The sequence below is a fragment of the Callospermophilus lateralis genome, chromosome 18, assembly GCF_048772815.1.
Source record: "Callospermophilus lateralis isolate mCalLat2 chromosome 18, mCalLat2.hap1, whole genome shotgun sequence".
Lineage (NCBI taxonomy): Eukaryota > Metazoa > Chordata > Mammalia > Rodentia > Sciuridae > Callospermophilus > Callospermophilus lateralis.
Window position 1 is genome coordinate 60934282 of NC_135322.1, and position 17434 is coordinate 60951715.

Below are 17434 nucleotides of genomic sequence, written 5' to 3' on the forward strand. Positions count from 1 at the left end.
GGCGGCCTGCGTTTCCTTTTCCTCATGTGTTTTCGTGTCTCATCCTTCTTTGGGGGCTGTGCCCGTCTCCCCTTCCTGGCCCAGTGCCTTGTCCTCCTCTGTGCCAGTCTGACCCCTCTGCCCCTGTTTGCCCTGCCACTTCCTCTCTGTCCTTCCTCTCTGTCCCCTTCTCTCTCTTCTCTTTGAACAGCTCTTACTGGGCCCACCGTGTGCGGCCTCCATGCTGGGGTGGGGTTGAGGACAGAGGGCTAGCGATGCACAGACTCCCTTGGATAAGCTCTGGACTGTTCAGTGCTGTGGGTGAAGGGGAGGAGCAGTGCCTGGTATGTATCTCAGCAGGCAATGGGAGGTTGCCCGAGTTCAGTGGCAACTGACCTCACATTGGGAAGGACAACTTGGAGCTAATAGGGCTAAGAACCATTCCTGGGTGAGCTGGCAGCACATGCTAATATCCTGTGGTAGAGTGAGAATCGTAGCTAGAGCATCGGGAGTGGGCCAGGCTGGGGGGTCCACAAAGGCCTGTGGTTCCTAGTCCTAAGAATCAATGGGACATCACTGGAAGGCTGATGCCAGGAACAGCATGGGCCTGTCATAGAGATGGCTCTGGTGATGGGCTTTGCTGAAGGAGGTGTGTCGGGAGGCTCCTCAGGGGACAGAGCAGCTTGGTTGCCTATCATGACAGCTTGGGTTGTAGGGTTGGTCATGGAAATGGAAAGAATTTGACAGCCTCAGAGCAATTTTGGAAGTAGAATTAGACTTGGTGATGGTGGAAAGACAGCGTTACATTGTCTGGACATTTTTCCTTAGTTTCATGTACGTGTGTCAATTTTTGTATTATTCTTATGCAAGGTGAAAAGGTCAGATTCCCTTTAAGAGACATTTTGTGGGGAAAGAGAAAAGTTAGACTAGATAGGAAATTACAGAGCTGGGCCATGATGGCGCACACCTGTCATCCCAGCAGGAGGATCTCAAGTTCGAGGCCAGCTCGACCACTCAACAAGACTCTCCAAATACAGAGGCTGGGGCTGTCGCTCAGGGGTAGAGCATCTTTGGGTTCAATCCTCAGTACCAAGGGAAAAAAAATCATTACTTAAGTCACTGGACTCTGCCTGTCAGTCAGCTGGGTGGGTGACAGCTGTTTTTGTAAATGAACCTTGATGCCATTAAAGGCTTTAGGTAACTGCAAAGGCAGGCGCATGCGGATTTCCCCTAGAAAGTCACCAACTCCAGCGCAAGGAATAGATTTATTTTTGAGGAACAGATAGAGCCAAGATCGGAAGTCCGTGGGTGTCTGTGTTGGGTGAAGAAGGGGGGCATGCTCTACTGACCACAGTGGGGCCACCCATAATTGACAAATGATTTCTAAAACCTTTTGTTTTGAAATTGTTTTAGACTCATGTGGCTGTGGCAAAAATAGTGGCATTTCTGTGCCCGGTTCCTCCAGGATCCCCGGTGACAGTGAGTTTCCTAATGTGATGATAACCAGGGTCTCTGGGACGGTACCGCTGACTAAGCCGCGTACCCTCACGGCTTTCAGCCCCTTGGTCTGGTGTTTCCTTCCGTGGTGTTGTAGTGCGTGGTCCCATGGAGTGATCACAGGAGCAGCCGTGTGTGACAGATACACCTGGGGTCCAGAGCAAGCGCTGTGCTGACCGTCTCCTCCTCTGTCATGACCATGGTCAGCTAAACAGACCCGGGGTGAGAAGGCAGAGGCTGTCCGCTCATCCCGCCGGCCTGTCACCTGAGAATGGGCCCAGTCTTTCCTGCTGCTTCAGCTGTGACTCCAAGAGGCCTTTTCTTGTTGGGTAACATGGTGGCTGCAGCCCCTTGACGAGGCATTTCCTTTTGGAAATCACGGAGAGTAGGTCTGGGAGGTAATGCATAGGCTAATCAGCTCCGTGAAGCCATTGTCCAGTGTATACCCGTTTCAAACATCACCTTCTATGTGACAAATGTATACAGGTTTTTTTGTTAATTAACAGACAAAACATAAAATGAGCTTTCCCCCCTGTCAGACCCACCCAGCCTCCCCTCCCCAAGCCAGCCTCCCCTCCCCAAGCCAGCCTCCCCTCCCCAAGCCAGCCTCCTCTGGGCGCAGAGCTGATCCTGCCTTCCTCACCCCCGTCTGGGAATCCCTGCCTTTCCTGTTTCTCTGTTCCGTGTGTGAACTGAGGTGTAGGAAGCAGCTCTTTTGGTTGTTAAGTGACAGAAACTTGTCTCCAACTAACCTGCGCTGACTTTATTGGTTGTCGTTAAGTGCCACCTCCCAGGGTGGAGCTGCCTCAGAGCCTGACTGGGAGCAGTCTGACTCGGTGGTGTGACGGGGCTTGATGTCTCTTTCCTCGTGGCCGGCAACAGGGTGCTGCTACCCCAGACTCGGGGCCAGTCTGGCAGCAGCCCTGAAATGTTCTTCATAAATGGTCCTGGCCAGGTATGTCCCAGGAGAAGGCTTAAGGGCCCAGCCGGGGCCATGGCTTGTCCTGGGACCAGTCACTGAGCCAGTCAACGGCCAACCTGGGGGTTCCCGGGACCCCTGCTCCCCCTTCACCTTGAGGCTGAAGGCAATGGGGGAAGGGGTGAGCCAGCACAGGGAACAGGTCTGACCCAGGAAGGGGGAGTTGTGTTGTGTTGTTTTTGGGCAGAGAAAGGGAAGGAAGGGACTAGTCCGGCTTGCTGTTTGGACTGGTCCATCATTCAGTGGTCATCCTATGAGGGCCAGGGAGTCTCCCTTGGGCCCCGTGGCTGTCCTGGCCCTGTAGCTTTTCATCAGGAGGGTGGACTCGCATTACAGGTGGGCTGCTTCTGATTGGCCCGTGCTTATTTCCTCAGTGGACATCATGGAGATCAAGGAGATCCGCCCCGGGAAGAACTCCAAGGATTTCGAGCGTGCGAAAGCGGTCCGCCAGAAGGAAGACTGCTGCTTCACCATCCTGTACGGCACCCAGTTTGTCCTCAGCACACTCAGTTTGGCAGGTGGGTGTCATTTTGTGTGCCTTTCTCCCTTGCCGAGCCACAGTTTCACTCTGAGGAAGTTCTCTGGTAGCGGATGCTCATCCTTGCCACTAACATGCCTTTGGAGCATCATGGTTTTAAATCCCAGCCCTACTGTGTGTCTTTGGGCAAGCTACATAACCACTCTGAGCCACAACTGCTCAGCTGTGAGATGGAAAGAGCAATCATGCCGGCATCATGGGATTCTGTGAGGAGTTTAAGTGTCAGCCTGGCTTATGTTGAGAGTCGAATAAATGGTGGTAATGTGATTGCCACAGGAAGGCACCTTGCTTTCTACCAGAGCTCCTGCACAGAAAACTTGGTACTGATCTGAAGGAGCTGAAGTCTTACGTGTGTGTGCAAGCAAACACATGCTACACGTGCATGCACACACAGACACACGTATCCGGAGGTGAGATTTCTAGTCATCCCTGTGCATCATCACAAAGCAGAAGTGCCCCCTCTGATCTTCTGAGAGCAGATGGACAGGGTGGGCTCTTTACACAGAGCTGAAGCTGTGGTTGCTTAAGGTCCAGCCTCAGGGTATGTACAGCTGTGACTGAGGGGAGAGGAAATAAATCCTGCTCAAGTGGACCAAGGGGGACCATGGCAGCCGAGCAGTGTGGGACATCCAGTTAGGGTTGGCCAGCCCTTACTGACGGCTCTTGCCCAGCGTCTTGTGTGCCTTGCTCTGTGAGAGATGTCAGTGGGGCCAAAAGAGGAAAGACACCCAGGTGCTGCTGTCACAGAGCTCACAGTCTGCCTGGGGAGATGGCTGTGGGGACAGGAAGTTATAGCACACCGTCCCAAGAGCTGCAGTTCACAGCAGTACCCTGCAGCAGGAAAACGGGGTGCCTGGTCCCAGGAAGGCTTTGCAAAGTGACTTCTAAACTGGGTTTTAAGGCCGTTTTGATAGGAGTTAAAGGAAAGAGGGAGGGCGGTCCAGGGAGGAGGCATGGCCTGAGCTGGAGCTTGAGCAGGGGTAGTAGGCCGGAAAGGGGGAGCACTTGATTGGTGGTGTGGGGAGGGAGCAGAGGAAAGGGGCCCCTTGACATGGGCCTTCACAGCTCCAGCCAGGGAGCCCCACGCCCACGGAGCCCCACGCCCACGGAGCCCCACGCCCACGGAGCCCCACGCCCACGGAGCCCCACGCCCACGGAGCCCCACAAGCAGGCTGAGCGCGTACCAAGCTTTGGCATGAGTTCCTTCTAGAGCCCTGAATTCATGACCCTTGGTTCACTCGCTGGGACACTTTGCCCTGCTGAGCCCTGGCTTCCTCCTCCTCCTGGGGAAGGAGTGAGAGTGGAGGTCTTGGGGTGCTCCTGGCAGAGGAACCAGGTGCCGGTGCTCAGCACGTGCTTAGTAGATGGCAAGTGTCGCGGTGCTGCTCCCTGCTCCTGAGGGCTCGAGGGGCCGAGCCAGTGAGGTGGCCTGCCCATGGGCAGCCCTGCCATGGTGTCATGGACTGGAGAGGCCGGCCTCCTCTTGCAGCGAGGTCAAGCTCTGTGTGCCACCTGTTGCTGCTTCCCTCTGTCCAGGGTGCTACCTCCCCTCCCACCAGCCTCCTTGGAAACAGGAAATGTGTATGGAGGGCGCCGGGATTGTGGCGCACATCCTCCCTGGCCCTGCTTCTGATTCACCACCCTGGGCTAAAAGCAAAAAATCTTCAGTGAGACAAAACAAGAAGTTAACGCCTTGAGCCAGAGGCTCTCCATTGCGGAGATGTCCGCGTCCTAATGCCCGCGGCCTGTGCGGCCTGTGCGTGCTTCATCTGACACGGAGGCGGGGACTTTGCAGATGTGACTGAGTTCAGGGTCTCCATGGGGAGGTGATCCCAGGTTAGCCAGGACCCAGTGTAATCATACGGAGGGAAGAGTTTCAGCTGCAGAGGTCAGGGTGCTGCTGGACCCCAGCCAAGGAGTGCAGGCAGCCCCCGAGGAAAGAAGACGGGTCCTTCCCAAGGGCTCCCAGCAGGAGCGCAGCCCTGCCAACCTTTTGGGGTCTTGACCTCCATAATGGAAAGAGATACCTCCGTGTTACTTTCATCCGCTGGATTTGTGGTAATTCTTATTGTGATAGAGGCCCTGAGACCTCAGCCTGTGTTCCCACTAGCACCCCTGGGAGAGTTGCCCACCCTTCCTTCTGAAGTAGTATCTTGGGGTGGGGCCTAGGCCCTGGGATTTTGGAAGGCCACCCAAGCGATTGTCTGAAGCTGGGTCTGAGCACCCCTGGCTTGGCGTTCAGGATCCTCAGCTTGTTATCCACAGAGTAGGGCGCCATTAGGATTAGGGGTAGGGTGGGCTGCAGGTCCCAGTCTGCTCTGGCTGCTGTAACAGAATGCCGCAGACTGGGCGGCTCACAGTCTGGAGCCCGGGAAGTCTGAGATCGTACAGCCAGCATGGTGGGTTCTGGTGATGTCCCCTTTGGCTGGTTGATGGCCGCCTTCCCTGTGTGCTCACGTGGCCTTTCTCAGCGTGCGCTCGGTAGGGAGGGAGCCTGGGACTGTCCTCCCTCCTAATCCCCGTGTGGAAGACCCGTCCCTATAACCTCATCTCAGTCTAGTCACCCCCAAATGCCCACTCCAAGGCCCGTCACATTAGGACCTCAACCCAGGAATTCTGGGAGGACACACCTTCAGTCCTTCATGGCAATCAGGGGCCATGTGGCCTTGGACATATCACCAAACCTTAGACTCGGTTTTTCCGCGCTGGGGTAGTGATGGCGCGCCCCTCGTGGGCCCGTCAAGAGGAGGCAGATACAGGCAGGCTCTCAGAATGGCACCAGCTGTGTTCAGCAGTGGCCTCTGAGGTAGTTACTGCCACTCTCGGCCGGGTCCAGGTGGTATGGGAAGCCCCCCTGCCACCTGTGGGAGGAGGCCCAACTCCAGTGCAGCCTCGTCTCAGTCAGGAGCAGGCCCCAGGATGGTGACGGTGTGAAGGAGACGCCCCTGGTGGCCTGCCAACCTGGAAGACAGTGCAGCTCTCTCCCGTCCCCCTGGTCTGTAACTCTGCTGGGGTTGGGGGTTCCAGGCAGAGTCTCCCAGTGATTAACAATGCTTCTGTGCTGTCCCGCTCTCCAGCTGACTCTAGGGAGGACGCCATGAAGTGGCTCTCTGGCTTGAAGATCTTGCACCAAGAAGCGATGAGTGCGTCCACCCCCACCATCATTGAGAGGTGCCTGGCTTCCCTGTCTCTGTCCTCGCTCGCCCACCCCTTGGGCAACGGGCTAAAGGGAAGTGGGTGGGGTGTTGGGTCTTGGAGGTGCACCTGGAGCCTGGGGGCCATGGGCCCGTGGGATTGTGGGCTCTCCAGTGCTTCCAGTCGGGCCTCTGGTGCTACTCTTTAGCCTTGGCCTTCGGGTGAGCAGAGCATTGGGACCGAAATGGAAACTTCCACTGGTGTGGCCTGTCAGGAGGGCGTCCTTCTGTTAGGACTCAGTGGGGGGCAGGTGGCCCAAACCGAGGCGTCAGGGCTGGAGTTTGTCCCCTGTCACTCCCTCGTGGTTGACAGAGGCTTTCTCAGGATTGTCTCTCAAGGTGATGGTACCGATGGGATCTGAGCATGAGTTACTGCCCCCAGTAATCCAAAGGCCCCACTTCTGCAGTTTTTCTTAACCAGCTATTTGGGGACTAGTAATTGTCATTAGAAGGAAACACCGTTACGCAGAAGCCCAGCCTCTTCTTGTGGAAGGGGCCCTCTTGGGTCAAATGGAGGTCTTCACCCATAGGGAAACCTCTTCCCAAGCTGCCCAAACACTTCTTTTTTTTTTTTTTTAAGAAAGAGTGAGAGGAGAGAGAGGGAGAGAGAATTTTTTAATATTTATTTTTTAGTATTTGGCGGACACAACATCTTTGTTTGTGGTGCTGAGGATTGAACCCGGGCCGCACGCATACCAGGCGAGCGCGCTACCGCTTGAGCCACATCCCCAGCCCCCCAAACACTTCTTATTTTATGTTTTTGGTACTGGGGATTGAACACAGCGGCACTCGACCACTGAGCCACATCTCTAGGCCTTTTTTTGTTTTATTTAGAGACACTGTCTTGCAAGTTGCTTGGGCCTTCACTAAGTTGCTGAGGCTGGCTGATAACTTGCCATCCTCCTGCCTCAGCCTTCCAAGTGGCTGGGATTACCAGTGTGTGCCACCACACCTGGCCCAAATACTTTTTGCTTCTCTTCCTTTTGTCCCCATCCCTTAGAACTTGCTTAGACTTCACTATTTTCTAATTTCTTTCTTTCTTTGTTTCAATCTCTTTCCAGTTGGCTGAGGAAGCAGATTTATTCTGTAGATCAAACCAGAAGAAACAGGTAAGACCCTTGCACAGTTTTGCTGTTTTCCATGGACTCTAATTTTCTTTTTTTTTTTTTTTCCAAATGTTCCAAGGGGCTTGGAGCATGCTTTGTGGTGGACAAGGTCCTCGTGAGATCACACTTGGCTGATGGAGGGCCAGATGCCAAGCTGAGTGCTGGGGGTTAATGGTGACAAAATTTTCTTTTTTTTCCTCCACATTTTTTTATTGGTGCATATCGTTGTACAGATGGATGGATTTGTTGTTAATATTTTTAGGTGCACGCCATATGACAATATAATTTGGCTACTATCACTACCCAGCACTTACCCACTCCCTCGGTGCCTTCCACGCCTCTCCTCTACTTATCTCCCTTGGATTTTCATGAGATCCCCCCCCCCCCCGTTTCTTTTCCTTTTTCCTCTCTGGTTTCTACATATTACAGAAAACATGTGAACCTTAATTTCTGAGTCTGGCTTATTTCACTTAACAGGGAGTCTCTAGTTCCCTCCATTTCCCTACAAATGCCATAATTTCATTTTTCTCTGTTGTAAATTGTGATGCGATAAACATGGGATTCACGTATGTATCTGTAGTAGGACCTACTTTAACTTTTAGGAAACATACCGAGGACTGGTATAGCTGGGGCCTATGGTCCATTCCTAGTCTTTTGAGGACACGTCCTACTGATTTCCTCAGTGATTATACTGATTTGCTGTCACAACAGTATAAAAGTATTCCTTTTCCCCCCACATCCTCTTCAGCATTTATTTATCATTTGTATTCTTGATGACTTCCATTCTGACTGCTTTGAAGTGAGATTTCAGTATAGTTTTGATTTGCATTTCCTAACTGTTAATGATGTTGAATTTTTTTTTCATGTAATTGTTGACCATTTATGTTTCTTCTTTTGAAAACTTGTCTAATTCCATTTGCCTGGTTATTAATTGGGTTATTTCATTTTTTTTGGTGTAAAATTTTTTGAGCTCCTTATATATTCTGGATAAGACAGAGGTCAGAAGAGTAGCTAGCAAAGATTTTCTCCCACATGATAGATTCTCTCTTCCCATTCCTAATTGCTTACTTTGCTTGGCAGAAACTTCTTAAGTTGATGCTATTCCATTAATTAACTCTTGGAATTATTTCCTGAGCTTTAGGGGTCCTATTAAGAAAGTTGTTGCCTGTGTTTGAAAGTTGGAGTGTTGGGCTGGGGATGTGGCTCAAGCAGTAGCGCGCTTACCTGGCTTGCGTGCGGCCCGGGTTCGATCCTTAGCACCACGTACAAACAAAGATGTTGTGTCCACCGAAAACTAGAAAATAAATATTAAAAAGTTCTCTCTCTAACTCTCTTTAAAAACAATTATATATATATATATATATATATATATATATATATATATATATATATATATATATAATATAAATGAGAGAGAGAGAGAGAGAGAGAGAGAGAGAGAAAGTTGGAGTGTTGACCCTGTATTTTCTTCTAGAAGTTGAATAGTTTCTGGTCAAATTCTGAAGTCTTTGATCCGTTTTGAGTTTACTTTTGTGCAATGTGAGACATAAGGGTCTAATTTCATTCTTCTACATAGGGATAACTGGTTGTCCCAACACCGTTTGTTAAAAAGGCTGTCTTTTCTTCAATGTATGTTTCTGGTACTTTTGTCAAGGATTAGTGACTGTACCTGTGTGGGCTTATCTCTCTATCTTCTGTACTGTTGGTCTGTGTCTGTTTTTGTGCCAGTACCAATCAGTTTTGTTACTACAGCTCTGTAGTGTACTTTGATCACTGCAGCATTGCTTTTTTGGCTTAAAATTGCTTTGGCTACTCTGGGTCTTTTATTCTTCCACATGAAATTTAGGACTGCTTTTTTCTAGTTGTGTGAAGAATGTCATTGGTCTTCAGATGTACATTACTTTTGGTATATGGCCATTTTTTTTTTATTTGAAGGGCCATTCGTTATAAATACTGTAGAAACATTATTATACTTTGTACAATCTACTATGCAAATGATAATATAATACTGAATATTAAAGCTTCTTTTTAACATTTCATTGTGAATAAACAATGAGTCAGAAGGAGACATGCAGAATAATTATGTATGCAATTATTAAAGTGGAAATGATACTTTCAGAATAACAATCTAATAAACTTGTTGAAATTCTACATTTTTCATTATGATATACTTGACTGATATAGCAAAAGAAAATCTCTAATGCTTGAACATCAGCGTTTAAAACAAACTTGTATACAAAAAATTCTCAATATTTCATTTTGGAGGCTTCCTTATTTAATGCACAAAATCAAATTCCATTCAGTAAATACTGCTATACCAACAATGTCCTAAAGTTTTTCAGTTGTCTGCTGGTGATCCTGATCCACATACTACATTCATAAAAGCCAAAAATAAAATAATACGTAAGGATGAAATAATAACTTTAAAAAACCAATGATAATTAAAAGGTTCTAAATTTTATATTTTGTCAAACTTTACTGTATTTACTACAATTTTGGTTTTGTAGACTCCGTGATACTAAATTGCCTGTTGGATTTAGTAATTTCTCGCATCGGTTCCTGTAACTGTCCAATTTGCTCATCACGAAAGTCATTTTTTCTTCTGGGAGGGAGGTGCCAAAACATGCTCTTTCAGTTGAATTTTGTCTGTATTCATTAGCTTGTTCCCATAACATTGATGCATACACCTCCCATTCCTGCAAGAAATGCTGGGCCTCGTTAGAACCAATGGTCTTATGTCGCCTAAATTTGTCCTTCACGTACTGGTCACCCAGAGATTTAAGGTCCGGGTGGGTAGAACCCAGTATAGTTGCAAGATCCGCCTATATAAGCTATGGACCCTAGAAACATGCATTCCAGGCATTTCACCATGCGTTATATGGCCATTTTAACAATATTAATTCTTCCTGTCCACGAACATGGAAGGTCTTTCCATCTTCTGAGGTCTCCTTCAATTTCTTTTTTCAATGTTCTATAGTTTTTTTTTTTTAATTTTTATTTAACTCTAGAGATCTTTTACCTCCTTGGTTAGGTTTATTCCTACATATATTATTTTTTAGAGGTTATTGTGAAGGAATTGTTTTCCTGATTTCTTTCTCTGCAGATTCATTGGTGGTATATAGGAAAGCTATTGATTTTTGTATGTTGATTTTGTAACCTGCTCCTTTGGTGCAATTGTTTATTACCTCTCAGTCTTTTGGTGCAGTTTTCTGGATCTTCTAGGTACAGGCTTATTGTCATCTGCAAACCGTGATAATTATGACTTCTTTCTTTCCTGTTTTTATCCCTTTAATTTCCTTTTGTCTAATTGCTCGGGGTCGAATTTCTAGCACTATATAAAATAGGAGTGGTGAGAGGGGACATCCTTGTCTTGACTCAGATTTTAAAGGAAGTGCTTTCAGTTTTTCTCCATTTACCATGAGGTTGGCTTTCGGTTTTTCGTATTATAGCCTTTATGATGCTGAGGCAGGTTCCTCCGAATCCCTAATGTCTTCAGGGATATCATGAAGGGCTGCTGAGTTTAGTGGTGACAGTATATTCTGTGTGGGCTGAGCCTCCATTCCAGGGAGGATCCCAGTCCAGCTTCAGAGAGGACGTGACCCTATTCACAGACATTTGAGCACCTCTGTACCTTGGGAATAGTGGGACGCAGGATCCCTCACCCCTACAGCTTGTGGTGGGAGCGAGGCTGACAGTGAAGGGGCAAACAGAGTTACTTGGCCATGGCTTGTGGGCCGGGCTGGGCAAGCAAGCTGGGTAACCCCATGTAGCGTGCTGGACAGGACCTTGGTGGAGTATCCCAGTCAGCACACCCAGCTCTGTGCTAGGCATTTTCTTTTCTTTAACAAATATGTGGTTTTGGTTTTTCCTTAGCTGAATGTGGTGTAGTTCCAAACATCATTCCCTTATCAAGGGACAGAGTTGTTCCTGATCCTTATGTTGTTACTGTCAACAACGCGGCTCTGCAAATCCTGCTGTGTTTGTGTGAACTTGAAGGTATCCACGGGCAACATGGGCTGCTGAGTGTTGCTGGTGTGACATGTGCCTGGGCGTGGCAATGTGTGCTTCCCGCAGAGGCTGGAGCCCAGCGTTGGACCTCACCCTCTGTTAATCTGATGGGTGAAAGGCAGGGGTGTATTTTTGCTTAAATTTGCATATCCTTCTTTTGGGCAGGGTTGACCCCTTTCCTTTTCTTTCTTTTTCTTGGGGGTTATGATTCAGTTCCTTTTAATAATGAAAAGATGGAAGCTATTTATTGAGCACTCACGCTCAGCTGGTGGGCTCTGTGCACTTTGCAATGATTTTCTCTTTTTAGCTTCACACTTGACCTTTAAATTTTTTTTTCCTTTTCATTTATTCTTGGTCTAGAAATATCTGTGTCATACTCAAGGCAGTAACTCAACAGCCAGCACTTCCCTCATCTTCCCAAGAGCCTTTCCATCCTTAGAGTCCATCTCTCATTGAAGTCGGGCTTTGGGTGGCCTCTGTGGCTTCCCCTCAGTGCGGTGACAGGAGGATTTGGAGCTATTAACCATGAGGTAGTTAAGACCTGGGAACATCAGCTCTGCCTTGCTTCTTCCTCCTGGGGTCCCCTCCCTTGTCCTCCCCTCCATGTTCCCTGTCTTGTGCACAGATGGCCGTCCTCTGGGGACACTGGGCTGGAGCCGGTGAGTCCCGTGTTGCAGATTTTGTACACCCTGGTTTCCTTCAGCCTTGGAGGGGGCGCCTCCCCACTGTGTTTTCCTTCTCTGTGGTTTATGTGATTCATCATGGACACTGGCAAAGGGTGACAGAAAGAGCCATCCTGGCTACCCCTGTCCCCACCGGGGTGGCATGGGGTTGTTGTACTGGTTTCAGACTCTGCTTCTCCTTCTTATGTGGCCAAGAATTGGAAACCTCGCTGTCGCCCAGGGTGGTTCTGCAGGTCTTGTGTGGAGACTCACCTTTCCCCGCTCTGGTCCAGGCCCTCAGCAGAGAGGGCGTCCTGTCCTGGATGGGGCCCTGGGCAGGCGCTCCCGTCTCCCTCCCGGTGGCTGAACCCTGCTGCTCTGCCAACATGTGGACCATCCCACCTTTTCTGTGAGGGCAGGAGGGAGCGTTTCAAAGGGAGCTTGGTCAAGGGAGCTGTGAAGAGCTGCTCCTTTCAGTTCTGCCAGTATCTCGCCCTTTCCCGACACCCATGTCAGTGGACTGGCTATGAAAACCACGCGGCCACAAGAGGAGCGCAAGGACCGGAGGGCAGGCGTGGAGCTGGCCTGGTTTGGGTGGAGCCCTGATCACAGGGGCTTTGCTTGGCCCAAGCCACCATCTGGCTTCTTGACTTCTACAGAAGCAAAATGGACGCAGCTGGTTTTGTGGAGAACTTGATGAGCAGCCCCAACCCCCAAAAGCTCTTGCATACTTATGGGAAGCTCTTAGCTCACTGCCGAGGTAGGGACCCGTTTTCTACTGAGGTCCCTGGGGCCAGAGAAGTTGTCTAAAGCCGCCCCGCTTGTTGAGGTTGGCACTAAGGTTTGTTGTCCCGCTGTTGGATATTTTTAAAAAAATTTGTATTATTGAAAGTCGGGGAAATCTGTCCTTCTTCACCCTGACTGGTCACTTTACAATTAAAATGATAGGATTTTAATTTTGTTTTATTGTGGCAGAAGATAACGTCTCAGCCTCCTTCAGGCACGTGGTTCGGTGGGGTTAAGGCGTTCCCTGTCTGCAGCGACCCCCACCGCTGTCCGCTCCAGAAATTTTTCTTCTTCCAAGCTCAGACTCTGGAGGCATTAAGGGGCAGCTCCACTCCTCCCCCAGCTCCTGGAAGCCCCGTGCTGTCTCTGATGTCCTTAGGCCCCTCTTCTGGGTGGAATGGGAGACTCCATCTTTCCGCCCCTTTCACCCAGTGCACTGTCTTCAAGGTCCATTCCCCCCCCCCCCCGTCCCCCCCCAGTCGCGTGTTGGAATCTCCTTCCTTTTCCAGGCAGGTGATGGTGCGCTGTGTGTCTGTCCTACCACATTTTGTCTATCCGCTCTTCCACGGTGGGTGCTTGGGCTTTCTGCTCTGGTGAGTGTGCTGTGTGAGCGGGCGGGGGGGTGGTGGTGGTGGTCTCTGCCATCTCTGTTTTCTACTCTGGGTCTGCACAGAGCAGTGCAGGTGCTGGAGTGGTGGTGATTCTCCCTGGCCTCTGGAGGAGTGCTGTCCTGCTTTCCCTGGCGGTGGCACCCTGAGAGGTTCCCCCAGCCCGTGTTCCATTTTCCCCACCTCCTCACCAGGACTTACTTTGCTTTCCCTCCCTGCCCGCTGGGTGGATAGCACTGAATTTGCATAGCAGAATTGGTTTCCTTTCTCCTTCAGCTCTGCAGGGACAAAGGGGCCACTGAGCTGGGCCTTCAGGGAGGTGGGAGGGGAGGGCATTTTTTTTTTTGCAGGTGGGAGACAGGTGTGGGTCCATTTATCTCCCCGAATGCAAATGGGTTTCGTGTGGTTAGTAGCTGAGGTTTCAGCACAGTACAACTCCCTGGGCAGATTTTGTTGTTCTGGGCACTGCCTCCGCCATGGGAAATTTTTAGAAGTTTTCCTTGAAGCGGGGGTTGGGAGCTAGAGAGGGGTTTTTGAATTTGAGCAAGCCTCAGAGTCCCCTGAAGGGTTAGAATGCAGGGGCCAAGGAAGTGGACTCAGTGGATCCCGGCTGGGGCTGAAGAATTTGCTTTTTAATGAATTCCTGGGTGAGGTGGATGCCACGGGTCCAGGAACTGTTTGTAGAAGGACCCTCCAACTGCTTGTGCAGATTGGGAGCTGCTGAACACTCGCGGCTGTTTAACATAATGAAAATTAAATAGAATTAAAAAAAAATCATAATCCCAGCTGCGAGCTCTTCCGAGCTGGAGGGACCATCTGCTAATGGCTACTGGTGGAGAGAACCTAGAACACAGTCTGAAAATAGTGTCTCAGAGCCGGCATGGTGGTGCACGCCTGTAATCCCAGCCACTCAAGGGAACCAAGGCAGGAGGATCAAGTTCAAGGCTAGGCATGGCAACTTGGTGAGACTCTGTCTCAACAAAACAAAACAAAAACCCCTAAAAGGGCTGGTGTAGCTCAGTGATAGCCCTGGGTTCAGTCCTCAGTACCCTGAAAGCAAAAAACAAACAAGCAGCCCCTTGTTTGCAGAAGCCACACAAGTCTGGCAGCCATGTGCGGAGGGCCTGGATGTGGAATGTCCTCAGCAGTGGAGAAAGTTCTGCTGCTGGTTGTGTGAATCGGGACAAATGGTTTAATTTTCTTGTGCCTCAGTTTCTTCATCTGTGAAAGAGAATAGTCCTGCCTCCCAGCTGGGGTTGATCTGTGGAAACCCTGGGGCAAGGCCCAGATCATGTGACTGTCATTGTCATGGTAGAGGTCTTTGATGGCAGGGTGGGCTTCAGGGAGCCGCCAATGTCACTTGCTTGGCAGTGGCCGCCTGGGGTGCAGCGTTGAGGGACCTGGGACTTGACCAGGCTGAGAAGGGAAGAGCAGCATGATTTTGTTCAGTGATGAAGAGGGAGGGACCATTGGTGGCTCCTTGGCGGGGGGGTGTGTGTGGATTTTTGCTATCTTTCCCCAGAAGGGGGATCTGCTCTGGGCAGCTCAGGGACTGCCTCACAGAGCTGGAACCAAGGCCAGATGGCAGGTCTTTATTCCCATGCATGGGCCTGTTATTGGATGCTAGCCGCCCTGGGCGGGCGGGCGGGGTGGGGGGGGGCGTGACCTTGGGCTAGGCACTTTCTAGCTGATGATCAGCCAAGAAGGTGGAGCTGAGCTCCAGGAATGTCCAGTGCTGGCTGGGGACCACACACCCAGAAGTGGGGAAGAGGAGGGCTCTAGAGAAGCTCTGGCTCTGGTTTTGCGGTCCAAGGCGAAGCCTTTGGGACAGTTGGGCTTAGGTGTTGCAGATGCTCTGACTCTCATGCTCTGGGTCCTAGATCTGTCCCCTGGTCCTCGGCTCTCTGCACCTCACCCTCTCTGTTCTTGGACATGGGAAGCTTCTTTTGCCCAGTGGCAACCTGGGCCCCTGAGGGGACTCTGACGTCTCCAGTGTGAGCCCGGGACCACCACTGTTCTAGACCCTTTCTCTGCTGCCTCTGTGTTGCTGGCACCCACCCACGGCCCCTCCACCTGCAGGGGATGAGTCAGGAGGGGTAATGCCCCCCACCTGCTGGCTTCTCTGCCCACTAAGCCCCACCCAGCCCTTGGGGGGCTTCCTGTTCCTCTGGCAGGCAGCAGCTCACAGGTCAAGGGCTCTGATGGCAGAGAGGCGTCAGGACTAGAGTTTGAGAAGGTGGGAGGTGGGGACTCTGGGTGGCCAGAGCATACCAGCCTTCCTCAGGGGCAGCCACTGGACCATCACCTGTGCTCCCCTCTGAAAGTAACAGTGGGGCTGAGCTCCCTGTGTGCAGGAAGCTGGGTCGTTTCCTGCCCACACCTGGGGCGGGTTCCTTTGACCCTCTCTAGTCCACCAGACGCTGGGCTCTCTGGCCGGAAGGGTCTGGATCTCCTGCCTGGGGGTCACAGACTCTAGTCTCATCTGTCCCTGTGGTGTGTGCACTCCCTGGTGGCAGTCGGACGTGGCTGCTGTGGCAGTCTGGGCTGGAGTCCGAGTCTGGCGTGGGCAGGTCCCAGCCTCTCTGCCTGTGCTGCCTTCCAGGGCTGTGGAAGCCAGGGCACCTGGAGCGCACCCTGCGCCTGGCGCACGCTCGTGAGTTTCAGCTGTGGTCGCCACTGTGGGTGGGTGACCTCTTATGTCCCCTTTCCTGGGAGGCGCACTCCTCTCCTCTTGAAGTGAAGCTGACGGTCAGCGCACTGGGGGCAGTGTGTGGAGGTTGGGGCGCAGCCCTCTGGCCGCGAGGCTGTTCTGGAGTTTGATTCTGACTCTGGCTGTGCAGCTCTGGCCTCTGGTGGGCTCCCCAGTGACCCCCACCTGTTCTGAACCCTGGGGCCGCTGATGCTGCCTGCCCCTCCCCTGCCCCTCTGGCCTTGGTAACCTGGCCTGGCTTTGAGCCCCTGTGCAGTTGGTATTGGAGGTCCCGGCCATCTCTGGAGGGTGAGGCCAGCCCTCCTCATGGGGCATCATCCCCATACACCTGTCTCCTACCACGACCTTGGCCATGCCTGAGGGGTGGGGCCAGCCTCTGTCACTGGAGTCCCCTCCTTGAACCCTGAGTGTTTGGTTCCTAGCTGCTCAGGAAGCAGCTGCCAGCCAGGTTGCTTGTGGAGGGGTGGGAGAGGGGAGGTGGGAGCATGGGGCAGGCTGAAGCCTGCACAGCTGAGCCCTGGAGGCCCATGGATCTGGGTCTTTTCTCCTTTGCAGCATCAGCCTCCGAGAGTTGAAGGCCATCTTACCCCTGGTCAACTTCAAAGTGAGCGGTGCCAAGTTCCTCAAAGATAAGCTTGCGGTAAGTTTCAAAGCTGAGCCTGGGAATCTTAGGAACTCAGGGCTACGTGGTGCCTCTCCCCTGAGCCCACGGCTGCCTGGGAGCAGGGGCTCTGTGGGGCGATGCCCAGAGAGTCCTGGTCTCCAGTGCCCCTGTTCCCGTCCAGTCAGCAGATGGGGTGATGGCTGCAGACGTGTTCCCCGACCTTGCAGGCATGGCATGGTAAAGACCGCTGGGCTGTCGGCGGCAGAGCATCTGTGCTCATTGCTCTTTTCCCTGTCGCCTGGTCTTCCTGCTGCGTTGTTTCTTCCTAGTAGCTTGAACATGGGTATTTTTTGCAAAATAGTGTTTTATAAATAAGTCCTGTTGGTGTGCTCATGGGGGATGGCTCTGGATTCCCCTCACCTGTCCTCTAGCTGTCTGTCCTTCCACCTCTCGTTGAGTTTGCTTTTGTTGTCGTGTTCTGGAGCTGTTGGAGCAGGACAGTGAAGCCCCTGAGTCATGGGATATGGAGGGTCAGGGGGGCTTCTCTGGGTGGGGCAAGAATGCACAAAGATAATGAAGGACGGGCACCTTGTGATTTGACAGGAAGTGGGTACTGGATCTCAGTAGCCCCATGGGACTTGTGGCCATGCCAGTGTCAGCCATCATCCATAGGATTCCTCTGCTCATTCTGTCCTAGTGAGCACCTGGGGAGCTCACCCGTTTCGTGGCTGACCACACCATGCTTTGACCTACCCCACTGTCC

At 51.4% G+C, this 17434-nt stretch overlaps 1 protein-coding gene and 1 pseudogene across 1 annotated transcript in view; one reads left to right on the forward strand and one right to left on the reverse strand.

The window, feature by feature from the left end:
- The window catches only part of Plcg2 (phospholipase C gamma 2), a 122114-nt gene that overhangs the window by 42412 nt on the left and 62268 nt on the right, over nt 1-17434 (forward strand). The window contains exons 3-6 of the mRNA XM_076837622.2: nt 2830-2973; nt 6071-6164; nt 7249-7296; nt 16623-16707. Coding sequence (XP_076693737.1) covers nt 2830-2973; nt 6071-6164; nt 7249-7296; nt 16623-16707 — 371 coding nt within the window. The remainder of the gene's footprint in view (nt 1-2829; nt 2974-6070; nt 6165-7248; nt 7297-16622; nt 16708-17434) is intronic.
- On the reverse strand, nt 9781-10156 carry LOC143383274 (succinate dehydrogenase assembly factor 3, mitochondrial pseudogene; annotated as a pseudogene).